Here is a 12,516-nt window from a genome sequence, read left to right on the forward strand (position 1 = left end):
TGCATAGGTATGCGTAAATAATAAAAAAAATTGATTTTATCTCGATGCATCCCACTTCCCAATGCGAATAAGGTTGGAAGTAGGGTAGGTGTGATATTAATCTTCTAATGGCACACAGACATTTACTTATGACACACAAATCTTATCAAACACCCTAAATTTTAAAATCAGGTGTGTACCTACCACTTAATAAAGTAATGCTCACGTGAGGCACACTAACTCAATAAGGAAAATGCTGGAATGACACATGATGTGGGATGTGCACATAACCATAGATGTGTTTCCTTGTGATACGAGTAAAAATCATCTACAGTTATGTATGCATCTCCATGGCAGAATTGTGAGAATCACAGTAAATCCTGTGTCACCCGAGCACGACTCAATCAATAAAGTAATGCACACTAACTTTAATAATTAAAAGTTAAAAAAGTATTTTTGTTAGACTTGTTCAAATCGAATCTCAAGTCATCGTCTAGAATAAAATCAAATTATGGAAACTTAAAAGAATCTAAATTTTAAAATCAGGTGAGTACCTACCACTCAATAAAGAAATTAATCATCCCAACTATCCACTATAAGAAAATCAAAACAGATCAGCATACATAGAATACTAAGGGGGAAAGAAAGAAGCCATGGAGGTTGTAAAGATCTTCTTCTCACTCTCTTTGCTTTGTATCTTTGGTTTGTTTTTACGTCTCTATAATGCTCTTTGGTTAAGGCCAGAAAGACTTAGATCAAAGCTTCGAAAGCAAGGGATCAATGGTCCTCCTCCTTCATTTCCATATGGGAACATTCCTGATATCAAGAGGATCCAATCAATGGTTGCTAAGGCTCGAAGAAAAGAAGAATCAATCATCACCCATGATTGTAGTTCCATACTCTTTTCATATTTAGAGCAGTGGAGAAAGCAATATGGTATGTTTTAGTTATTTTTAGTCCATTAAATGAGATAGTTTTGAAATTTTCTTTTCACACAGAAACTTCTTTTAATAATGCACGAATTAGATGACCATATGGAATCACATAGTGTATCTTTTTCTCTAATTGTCTCTCTTTCCTCATCTTTTTCATTTTACCTCATCCCATTGTCTACAAGCATCCAAAGACTATACTTGTTGTTTGAAACTTAGGGCCCGTGTGGACATCTGATGCTTTGAAAGAGAAACATTTTAAAAGAGTCAAAATAGTATTTATGTGAAGTACGAAATTGGTATTTCTAAATTTCGTTTTTGTGGAGAACAGTTTTTAAGTGCTTTTTGAAGTACTGTCTCGAGTAGCTAATTTGACAAAGGCGTGGGGAGAGTTTATCCCATGACCAAGGTTCAAATCTCAGCAAATCCACCTTCATGTTGACTAAAAAAGCCTAAGCATATTTGTTTAAATGATTTTGGATCGAGGGAGAGAGGTGACACCAACATCTCTCTCTCTCTCTCTCGGGGGTTTTGGGAATGGGTCGATCAGATGATTTATAAAAAGGGTAAATTATCATTTTGTGCACTAAATATTGCAAAATTTTTGATTTTAGTACACTGTTCATTTTAATTCCCAAAACATATTTTTCAACGAGTTCATCACTTTTATAATTAGCGATCTCGTTTATAAATTACCAGTGATCTCGCCGTTAAAAATATAAAGGATATTTGACTTTTAACATTACCTATGATCTCACTGGTAATTATCATCGAGATTGTTGATTATAAAAGTCACTTCAAAATTAGCTTCGATCTCACTATTAATTTATTGGAAAGATCATTATTATAAAAGTGACAAACTCACTAGAAAAAATGTTTTGGAAATTAAAATGAATAGTGTACCGAAATAGGAATAATAAGTTGCACACGTTTACTAAAATTTCTCTAAAATAATTCAATCACAACTCCCTTGAAAAATCTACAACTATAAAGTTGGTGTGTTCAGGCCGGAGCCAGGATTTTCTTGTAGTGGGGGCAAACTATGGTTAGTTGTATAGTTGAAGAATTTGAAGATGAATTGTTCTAGGGAGAAATTCAGAGGTTTTTAATTATAAATTGAAGAAAATGATATTTAGGTCATTTTCAATTATTATATGAGAAGGCCCGGTCAAGAGGCAACATCAACAAAAAATTGAAAGGGGGGGGGGGGGGGGGGGGCAAAAATTAAAGGGAGGTGAGGGTGTGGGGGCACATGGGGAGAGAGATGAGGGAGTGGGGACAAATGGGGCATGTAATTTCTCAAATTTCTCCTTACTAGCTCTGCCCTGGGTGTGTTACAAGGTAATTTATCTCTTAGGATCCCTTATGGTTAGAGAATTTTTTTTTTGTATCAAAAAATCAATTTTAATGAAAAGTAACAATAAAAAATTATATGAACTTTAAGAAAAAAAAAATATTTAAATCGTTATTTTTCACCGCTGAATTTTATTTTTAAATTTGGATTCTTGGTGGCCGTCCATTTTCAACACGTTGGATCAAGTTTGAAAAGCAATATATATATTTTTTAATATGAATATTTTTCTTGAAATCTAAAAGACTGTGTTATTGGATTGTCAATGTGCTAATCATTGTGGGCCCAACGACCCTTTTTAAGATTTGAAATCTAACAAGCAAGAGAGTAGTTTTCTCTATTGTTGATGTCATTGCACCACATGTCATACATTTGTTGGGCTGTGAGCCAACACATCAGAGGGCGTATGGGGTTTTGGCCAAAAACGTCTTCAATTTAGCATTTCTCTAAAATATTAGAGTTATGATAATATGACTCGCCATGTGTCATACTCAATCATGATGTGAACAAGCTCAGGAACCATATATCTATACACATCGGGATACACTTTTTTTAAATGGGGAAGTATAATTGTGTATCCCGACGCATACATATCTACAGTTTCTAAACTTGTCGCGTCAGAGAGTCGATTGAGTATGCTACATGGCGAGTCATATTATCATGATTCCTTACATATATTTCTTTCACTTGCTCGAGTCAACTCACGAGTCTTTTAAAACCATTCATGGTGATTCAACTTTTGACAGGTAAAGTGTTCATGCTTTCGCTGGGGAACGTGCAAGTGTTGTGCGTGACCCACCCTGACGCAGTGAAGGACATGAGCCTTTGCACATCTTTGGACCTTGGAAAGCCTTCTTATCAACAAAAGGAACTTGGAGCTTTGCTTGGAAAGGGCATTCTAACCTCAAGTGGGGCTACTTGGGTACACCAAAGGAAAGTTATTGCTCCAGAGTTATACATGGATAAAGTCAAGGTAAATTAAATAAAACAGATATTATATTGAACACCATCTTTTTCTAAGTGCACACCTATTCATATGATATCAATTAAGAATTAAGGGTAAATTATCATTTCGTGTGCTGAATATGAACAAATTCCGATTCCGGTATACTATTCATTTTAATTCCCAAAACATTTTTTCCAACGAGTCCGTCACAATGTGAAAAAAGCACAAATTTGACGGCTTTGGGCCATCAAATTTCATAAAATTCGATGGACCAAGAGGTCAAATTGGCGTCGAATTTTTCGTTGTCAAATTTTTTTTTCCGACTGGTCGAAACTGTTAAATTAATGAAGGATGAGAGAAATTCGATTGCTCTAAGCCATCAAATCTAGGAACATCAAGAATTTCGACAATCCTGGATCATCAAAATTCAATTTCTAAAATTCGTTGGCCTTGGACCGTCAAATTTTTTATGTCGAAGTATCCAGTTTTAACGTAGTGCATAATCAACAAACTCACTGATAAATTACCAATGATATCAAGGGTATTTGACTTTAACATTACCTGTGATCTCGCTAGTAATTTATCAGTGAGATAGTTGATTATAAAAGTCATTTAAAAATTACCCACAATCTCTCTGGTAATTTATCAACGAGATCACTACTTATAAAAGTGACAAGCTCATTGGAAAACATGTTTTGAAAATTAAACTTCAATTTCACGCCTAAGAGGGAAAATGTTTTTCCATCCTACCTCTTGGGAAAATGGTGAATTCTTTCCCGATCATTTTCATGTGCAATCGTACGGATACTAAGATTTTGTATCCTTCATCTTCAAACCACAAGTAAAAGGATTAAATTTTAAAAAGCCAAGGGTTATAACCAGTATTTGAAAATGAAGGAATATCATTTATTGGTAGTCTCCAACAAAAGAACGCGATCAAGGAGTACGTCCATTATTTGAAGACTTGAGGAGATAAATTGAATATTTATCAAAATCAAGAGTGGTATATATGTCTAATTCACTCATTTTATTATGGCACTGAAGTTTCCGCCTTTGTGACATTTGTTACTGTTTTTGGAATTAAGTTCAATAGTGCTCTGTTTTGGGAATTATTCAATTTTTGGTACATGTTTTGGTAAATTTGCCTATAATAAAATATAAAACACAAAACTATCTAGACGTTGGACAATCCAATGATTTCAAATAACGTTGGACTATCCAATGTTTTAAATTATTCAAAAATTACTATTTTTTAACAAAATTATCAACAAAATCATCCTTCTTTGGTAGTTTTCCAAAAAAAAAAAAAAAAATTCTGCTATGTTGGAATTGTTGTTGGAAATAATAATTGCTTGGTAAATTTACAGGGTATGATGAACCTAATGGTGGAAGGAACAAACATACTAATAAATTCATGGGAGAGTAAAATTGAAAGTGAGGGGGGACTTGCAGACATAAGAGCTGATGAGGACTTGAGAAGATTCTCATCCTTCATAATCTCAAAAACTTTATTCGGGAGAAACTATGCCGAAGGAACAGAGATATTCTTAAGGCTTAGACAAATTCAAATGTCTTTGGCGAAGCCAACTATGCTTAGTGGGATCCTTGGATTGAGGTATGTATGTGTTAAGTTTTACTACCTAACCAATTATTGAGTTCTCGTTTGGGAATATATGCGGTGCATGCCACAACAAAATTAAGCACTTCTCTAAAATCAGTTTTATAAGAATCAGGATGGAAAAATTGATACTTTGGTGTGAGTTTAGGAGGAGCTTTTCGGGATTCTATGGTGAGGAGTCCCCCTCACAAAAAATCAGCCCATTATGAAACTTCTAACCCCATGAAAAATGGTTACAAATTAATAATTAAAAATTGACGGTCCACGATTCTTCAACTTATAAACTAGTGTTAAATTTTTCAGAATGAACTGATTTTTTGTGAGAATGTTCTCCTCGCCATAGGGATCATCCTCAAAAAAAAAAAAAAAAAATCAGCCCATTCCGAAACTTTTAGTCCATATAGAACAAGACACTTTTGTTAGGAATTTGGATTATATATATATATATAGAGGAGCGTAGGCTGACATTGAGGGATACCCTAACCATTGACTAAAATATATGATGAGATTGGTTTGTTGGATTAATATGGGATTTATCCTAATGTTTGAATGGAAGTAGAAGTTAAAGTTAAAGTTAAAGTAAAAAAGTGAAAATAAGAGTTAAGTGGTTTGTTTGTAAGTTGGGGTGTAAAATCTTAGTCCCACATCGAATAAAAACAATTAAAAAGTATAACTCTTATATAAAAGCTATCACATAATGTACTAAGTGTGAAAAAGATATAGATCAAGCCCACACGAACGTGAGGGCGAGTTCTAAAAAGGATATGGACGTATTGATCCAAAAAACCTTAATACGATGCGTGCGCAGGGGAGGTGCAAATCTTCAGATTTAAACCTCACGTGGGTGCGTGTAAAAGACTCACTTTTGTTAAGTCATGTGTCTATTTGAAAAGTCACAACCCAAGCACACTTTTCAATAGTCTTGGTGACTATCCAGAGACACTTCTAATTCTATAAATGCTCTTTTTTATAGTCTTTATAATTTATTTTCTTCATTTATTTTACATCATTTTTCTATTTATCTTCTCTAATCTTACATCACATAAATAACATAGTTTACATCTTATTCATGGAAGTTGGAAGTTGAAAGTGCCACCTCTCTAAACTACAGTATCGGGGTTGACAATCCACTGTAACCCCGCTTACTAGGAACGTGGGGCGGATATTTGCCACTTCTGGCTTCTAGCTTTTGGTTTCTTAATTATGCTAGAAGCGATTTAAAAATTAGTTACCAAATAATAATTTTCAATCAAAAAGCACTTTTGGGGATTAGAAGCAAAGTAGGCAGACCCAACCATGAACCATATATTATTTGAAGGTTTTGTTTGAATACAAAGTAGAAAGTAAATGTGGAAGAAAGTAGCTTTGGGCGAAGTAGCTTTTAAAAAGTAGGAAGTACTTTCCTCTTGCTTCTTAAAATGTTAAGATTTTTCATTTTTAAAAGTTTTTTATATATAAATTAACCCAAACAAACATTTTAATTTTTCAATTTTCAAAAATAAAAAAATGTTACTTTTTTAAGTATATCCAAGTGGGCTCTAAGTAATAACGTCCTATACTAGATTTCTTCGATCTTTGAGATATATCAGGCTTTATTAATTGTTGTTGTTGCTAGATATCTTCCCACAAAGGGCAACCGGGCGATATGGAGACTAGAAAAGGAGGTGTACTCTATGATCTTAAAGATAGCGAAGGAGCGAACAGATTCTACTTCAGATAAGGATCTATTACAAATGATTGTTGAGGGTTCTAAACTTGGTGATCTAAGGGTAGATGAGGCCGAGCAATTTATTGTCGACAATTGCAAAAATATCTACTTAGCTGGGTATGAGACAACGGCGATTTCCACACTGTGGGCATTGATGTTATTGGCTTCATGTCCAGATTGGCAAGATCGTGTTCGTGCTGAGGTGGAACAAGTTTGCGGTGGACACATACCAGATGTTGATATGCTTCGCAAGATGAAACTGGTATTAAATCTGAATTTTTCTATTTTTATTTTGTTAGAATAGGGATGTAGTGCATACAAAGATGCCAACTTGTTAAGTTGGTTACCATGACCTAGGTTCAAAACCCGCCTTCACCGACTAATTACTAACCACTAATCTTGGTTGTCTAGCAAATTAAACCAAAAGACGTACGTGGTTCATATGTCATATTTATTATTTATATTCTAAAACCTTCCTCGACTCATCATCTTCAACCTCTTAGCAAAAAAACCAATGATAATTCACCCAAAAACCTATTGTCTTCAATCTTCCCTAATACCCACTTTTTTTGTTGTTGTGGGGTGATTAAATTTTTTTTAAACTAGATTAGTAACCCGGTGCTCACGAGAATTGAACCCAAGTCCAAAGTATCGATCATCAATACCTCTTCAGGTTTGATGGTTGAAGGTGATAGGATCTTTAGGTTGAAGATGAGGGTAAAATTTTTACCTTGGAAGTTGAAGACCATAGATTTTTGGGAAAATTCAAGTGATTTTGGCTAAGAATTAATTAATGAAGGTGAGGACATTTCAATCATTTCATATTAGTCTCTCATCCCAGGTTGAAGTCAAGGTATATGTTTTCATTTTGAAAACTTAAGGCTATCTCTATAATTTTAGGGTTTTGTTAACATGTGCCCTCAAGGCACACGTTAAGCTGCATTAAATACACATTGAAAAAAATATTGAAGACATTTTTGGTAGGAAAATCAATTTTTAATGCAGTGCCTTGAGGGCACACGTTAACAAAACCCATAATTTTGTCACTATAACCTTGAATATAGTGAAAATTAGAGATATTTCCTTCTTTTTTCAACAGATGAAATACTCCCTGACTTCTGTCTTTCATGAAAGATTAATATAAATAACTTAAATGCCATTGTCTTCTAGAAGTGTGTTCTTGGGTTTTTTTTTTCCTCCTTAAAAAACTTGAATAAAAGGTAGTCTTCTTAGAATAGTGTATAATTATAGCATATTGGAGTCGCAATATAACATGCATCCCTAATAAGAACAGTTATATATATTTCCAATATTGGCAGGTGACAATGGTAATTCAAGAGACATTGCGTTTGTATCCTCCTGCAACATTCATTTCAAGAGAGACCTTGAAAGATATGGAATTGGGAAACATTCATGTTCCCAAAGGCATCAACCTTTGGCTACCCGTGCTACCTTTGCACCACGACCCCGATAATTGGGGAGCTGATGTCCACAATTTTAATCCCGAGAGGTTCGCTAATGGACTCAACAGTGCTTGCAAGTTCCCACACGCGTACATGCCATTTGGTGTTGGACCGCGCATGTGTGCTGGACAACACTTCGCCATGACTGAATTGAAGATAGTACTGGCTTTAATTCTATCGAAGTTTTCTTTCACCCTCTCTCCTAAATATCGCCACTCTCCTACAACCACTATGGTCGTAGTGCCCGAATTTGGAGTGAATCTTTTAGTTAGGAAGATATGAGAACCCTTCTTTTCAATTTAGGTAATAAGAAAACAAAATCATATTTGCTTGGGGAATTTAGTGTAAGATTTTGTTTCATATTTCGTGTTATTTCTTGTTACTTTATAATTTTGTTTATTAGCTGATTTTACTTTATTTTTCACGTGATGATAATTAAACTTTTTCCCACTAAGCAAGCATAAAAAGTATGTTATGTTGGAAAATAGTTCACATACGACTAGAAGGAGGCATGTGCAAACTGTTGCAGAAAAGCTCTCTTTGATTGATCAAAATTGATAAACTACGAAGATAAAAATAGAGAAAATAAAGAACACAAGAGATTTACGTGATTTAGCAAAATTGCCTGCGTCCACGGGCAGCGATGATAATTCTTTATCGATGAAAACTACAAAAATACAATACATCTTTTAAGGTTTTTTGAACTAGAAGTATATATGACTTCTTAGGACAAAACATGCATTTTTAATTAAGAAAATGACCCCCAAAAATTGTACAGGCACCCCAAAAAAAGTCAAGTTAGGGGCACAAGTACATGTCTCTCAAATGTTCATTTGTAATTTAAAATATTAAATGAAAGGTGATTTTGAAGATTACATAGTAAATATTTTTATAATTTTGAAAACTAATCAAAGTGATTTTAGAGATGTATATAAAATTGCAGTTTTCTTGATTTTTATAATTACATTTTGGAATTCAAATTTTGGTGTTGAACTCCACTCCACCTTTTCTCATTATAATAGTAAAAATATGAAAATAATTGGTACATCGCTATGAGGTGTGTGTTGATATGCCATTTCTCAAAGACAGTTAATATCACCTGGTGCGCAAGGTGAGAAAATTATGACACCAAGTCTAAATGTTCAAGCAAGCCCAGTGTTCTCGCCAATTTCTAACTTGAGAATTAGAATTTTTTTTTTTCGGAGCTCCTTGGAACAATAATAGAATAAAAAATATTAATGAAAATTGAAGTTTTCGGAGAAAAAGTGGCTTCTTAAGTTTCTAGCTAACTATGAAGTTTTTGTTAATGTCAAGTATTGAAGAGAGCCCACAATTCTGCAATATTCAGTAGAATTGGGCGTAGGATCACCGTCATACAATGAGAGTTTTGATCCACTGGTGACAGGAGAGCTCAATGATTTTGCCCCTTCCATCTTAGCCCGCAAAGGATATCGACAATATATTTGGATTGACACAAATATAAATCAGATGGTGTATATCGAACCTCCATCCCCAAGAAATAATGAATTGGACCTAGGTCTTTCATTGCGAAAATTCGCCCAAGATTAGAAATAAGATTTGTGATAGCAATCGGCGTGTTACCAGCAATGATAATGTTGTCAACATAAATAAGTAAGATGATGATGAACAGTGGTCAGCAGTGGAGCCTTCAACACCAAGACTTTGAAGATAGGTACTAAAACGGAAAAACCAGGTTCATGGCGCTTGTTTGAGACCATAAAGGGAGCGATTTAGCTGACATGCATAATGGGGTTGTTGACGATCAACCATGTAAACTTCTTCAAAAAGAACACCATGTAAGAAGGTGTTTTGAACATCAAGTTGGTGTAATGACCAGTTATGTTGCATGGCAAGGCTGAGCACAATTTGAATTGTGGTAGGTTTAACCACAGGGCTGAATGTGTCATCATAGCCAATGCCGGGTAATTGATGAAACTCTTTCGCAACCAAATGGGCTTTATAACGTTCCACTGAGCCATCTGATTTTTGTTTGATGCGATATATCCGACGACAACCAATTATGTTTTGATTAGTAAGTGGTGGAATTAGGGTCCAGGTCCCTGTGCGAAGAAGAGCATGAATCTCATTGGCCATGGCATCCCTCCATTCTGAGCTTTGTGGTGCTTGGAAGAAGCATGTGGGTTCTATTGGGATAGTAAAGGTGACAAATGCAACAGGTAAAGGTAAAAATTTTACCAATCACTAGGAAATTAACACTAATCTCTAAGAAATCTATTTTTTTCTTCTCATCTAAGATGTTTATTTGATGGGGAATCTCAAATTAAGTAGCTTGAGATTGAAATCTTATTTTCTTTCTTGCTATTTTCACTAGCATTTACATTGCCAATAAAATTGAAAGAGCCGTGCTGGAGTGACTGTGTTATTCACAGTGTTTTGCACTTTGTTAACGTGGAGGTGAAAACAGTGAATAATACATATATAGTTCCATATACATCATGTCAGTAGTGAAACACAGTCACTCCAGCATTTTCAAAAGAGTCATGTTAATCTGACTACCCGACGTGGCTAATCAATTGACTACCTGACGTGACAAGTTCGAGAATCGTAGATCTGCATTCCTTGTGATACATGATCCCCTCGAGATACACATTTTTAGGAGAAAATGCAGCCATGTATCCCGAGGAGTGCAGATCTATGATTCACTAACTTCTCATATCAAGGTAATCGATTGAGTTTGTCACATAGGATGGTCAGTTTATCACGATTCTTTTTTTAAATTGAAAAGAAGTGATTTGATTAGTATAAGTCACGGTTGAATCTTATATGCATAAAAAAATAACACAAAATCTAAGAAAAATCAAAGTTTCAGGTTTGACATGAGGGGTGATTTCATTTTTATTCATTCAATCAACAGAGATTTTTGTTTGGCTAAATGAAATCTATGTTTTTCTTTGCATCTATGCCATTTATTTGATGGGGAATCTTAAAGTCGGCTGCAATTAGAATATATATATATATATAATTATATATATATATATATATAGGGGCCGGCTTGATGGACGTTTGAAAAACCACATTAGAAGCCGATGTTCTCAGGTCATTGGATTTAAACCGTTAAACGATTCGGATGAAATCTGCCAAACAGCTGGAAACCAACTGTTTTTGTAAAAGATTTTATATATTTCCAAAAAACTCTCTCCTTTTTCTAACTTATTAAAATGAATTCTCCCAAACCCATTGTCTTCAACCTCCTCCTCCCCTCCTCTGTCCCTGTCTCTGTCTCTGTCTCTCTTTCTCTCTCTCAACGAACTCACAACCCATGATTTTGGGCAAACTCATCATCTTCAACCTCCTCCTCCCAAACCCATTGTCTTCAACCTCCTCCTCCCCTCCTCTCTCTCTGCCTCTCTCTGTCTCTCTCTCAACGAACTCACAACCCACGATTGTGGGCAAGTTCATCGACATCAACCAGAAGTAATTCCCATGTAGAATCGATCTAGCTGTAGAGAAGAAAAGTGTGAAAAAAGAGATAATTAGATTCCAAAATTTAAATTCTTTGTGTGAAAAATTATTATTAATGATGTTACCATCGGAAGTGGGTTGCAAAACAGCTGAATCATTGGACACTATGATTCCAAGGCTCGCGCAGTCCGATCCAATTACACCTTATAACCAAACACAAATACTGGCTTTAGTCTTTCTTTCTTTTAGTTCTAATGTAAGTGATTAGTGTGTATTTTTGTGTGTTCTTACATTGGCTGAAACACGGGAAGGCTTCAACCTCCTCCTCCCCTCCTCTCTCTCTCTGCCTCTGTTGTCTCTCTCTCTTTCTCAACTCTCTCCAATGGTTCGGTGCTCAAATGGACTGAACTCTCTCTCTCTCTCTCTGAGATAGTGTTTGACTTTTTTTTTTGTTTCTTATATGACTGGGAAGTGCGATAGAGAAGAGGGTCAACCGGACCCTTTAACTGGGCATGGAAAATGCACGGCGGCTTCAATGGCAGCAACGTGGGCCTAATGCCACTATTCTCTATTGTAGCATCATCAGGATTCTCTTCTTCAACCACCACTGCTTCATCATCATCAGCTGCCCTTCCACCAACCCCTCACTACTATTACAGGAGCTGATCTACCATTACAACACAGCACAACAACAGTCGATCAGTCGTTCTGTCAAGAGAGAAAGAGAGAGAGAGTTTAGTTGATCAGTCGATCGATGGAGACGAAAAAATCGATTTTCAATCGTTTTGTCAAGACGAAGGTTTGGGTTTCTGTCGAGACGAATGAGAAAATGAGAGGTTGTTTAAAAAATAAAAATAAAACGAGGGAGTTGTTTTATAAAATGTACAACTTACATTCACATTCCGAATGACGTCATAAAACATCTCAACCGTTATTTTGTCAAAATCTAAAGTATGAGAAACATCGGTTTCTCAGACAGTTTTTCGAACGTCCCTCGAACCGTCCCCATATATATATAAAAACTTTTATGTTGTATAATGAAAGGAATATAATATTCATTGAATAGTATTACTTA

General features: G+C 35.2%; 1 protein-coding gene across 1 annotated transcript; it reads left to right on the forward strand.

The window, feature by feature from the left end:
- The first annotated feature begins 581 nt into the window (after positions 1-581).
- LOC147397086 (cytochrome P450 714C2-like) lies at positions 582-8,359 on the forward strand. Its single transcript, XM_086449409.1, has 5 exons — positions 582-915; positions 3,009-3,235; positions 4,576-4,823; positions 6,442-6,796; positions 7,854-8,359. Exons 1-5 carry the CDS (start codon positions 633-635, stop codon positions 8,277-8,279), a joined length of 1,539 nt encoding a protein of 512 aa, XP_086305535.1. The 5' UTR covers positions 582-632; the 3' UTR covers positions 8,280-8,359.
- Positions 8,360-12,516: the final 4,157 nt, after the last annotated feature.

Source organism: Akebia trifoliata, chromosome 8 (assembly GCF_017979445.1).
Source record: "Akebia trifoliata isolate Shusen 1 chromosome 8, ASM1797944v1, whole genome shotgun sequence".
NCBI lineage: Eukaryota > Viridiplantae > Streptophyta > Magnoliopsida > Ranunculales > Lardizabalaceae > Akebia > Akebia trifoliata.

Bases quoted from the DNA above. Each gene is read 5' to 3' on its own strand.
- LOC147397086 (XM_086449409.1), top strand. From the start codon at position 633: ATGGAGGTTGTAAAGATCTTCTTCTCACTCTCTTTGCTTTGTATCTTT. The intron at 4,824-6,441 runs GTATGTATGTGT...TGTTGTTGCTAG, and splicing joins AGTGGGATCCTTGGATTGAG to ATATCTTCCCACAAAGGGCA. The intron at 6,797-7,853 runs GTATTAAATCTG...CAATATTGGCAG, and splicing joins TGCTTCGCAAGATGAAACTG to GTGACAATGGTAATTCAAGA.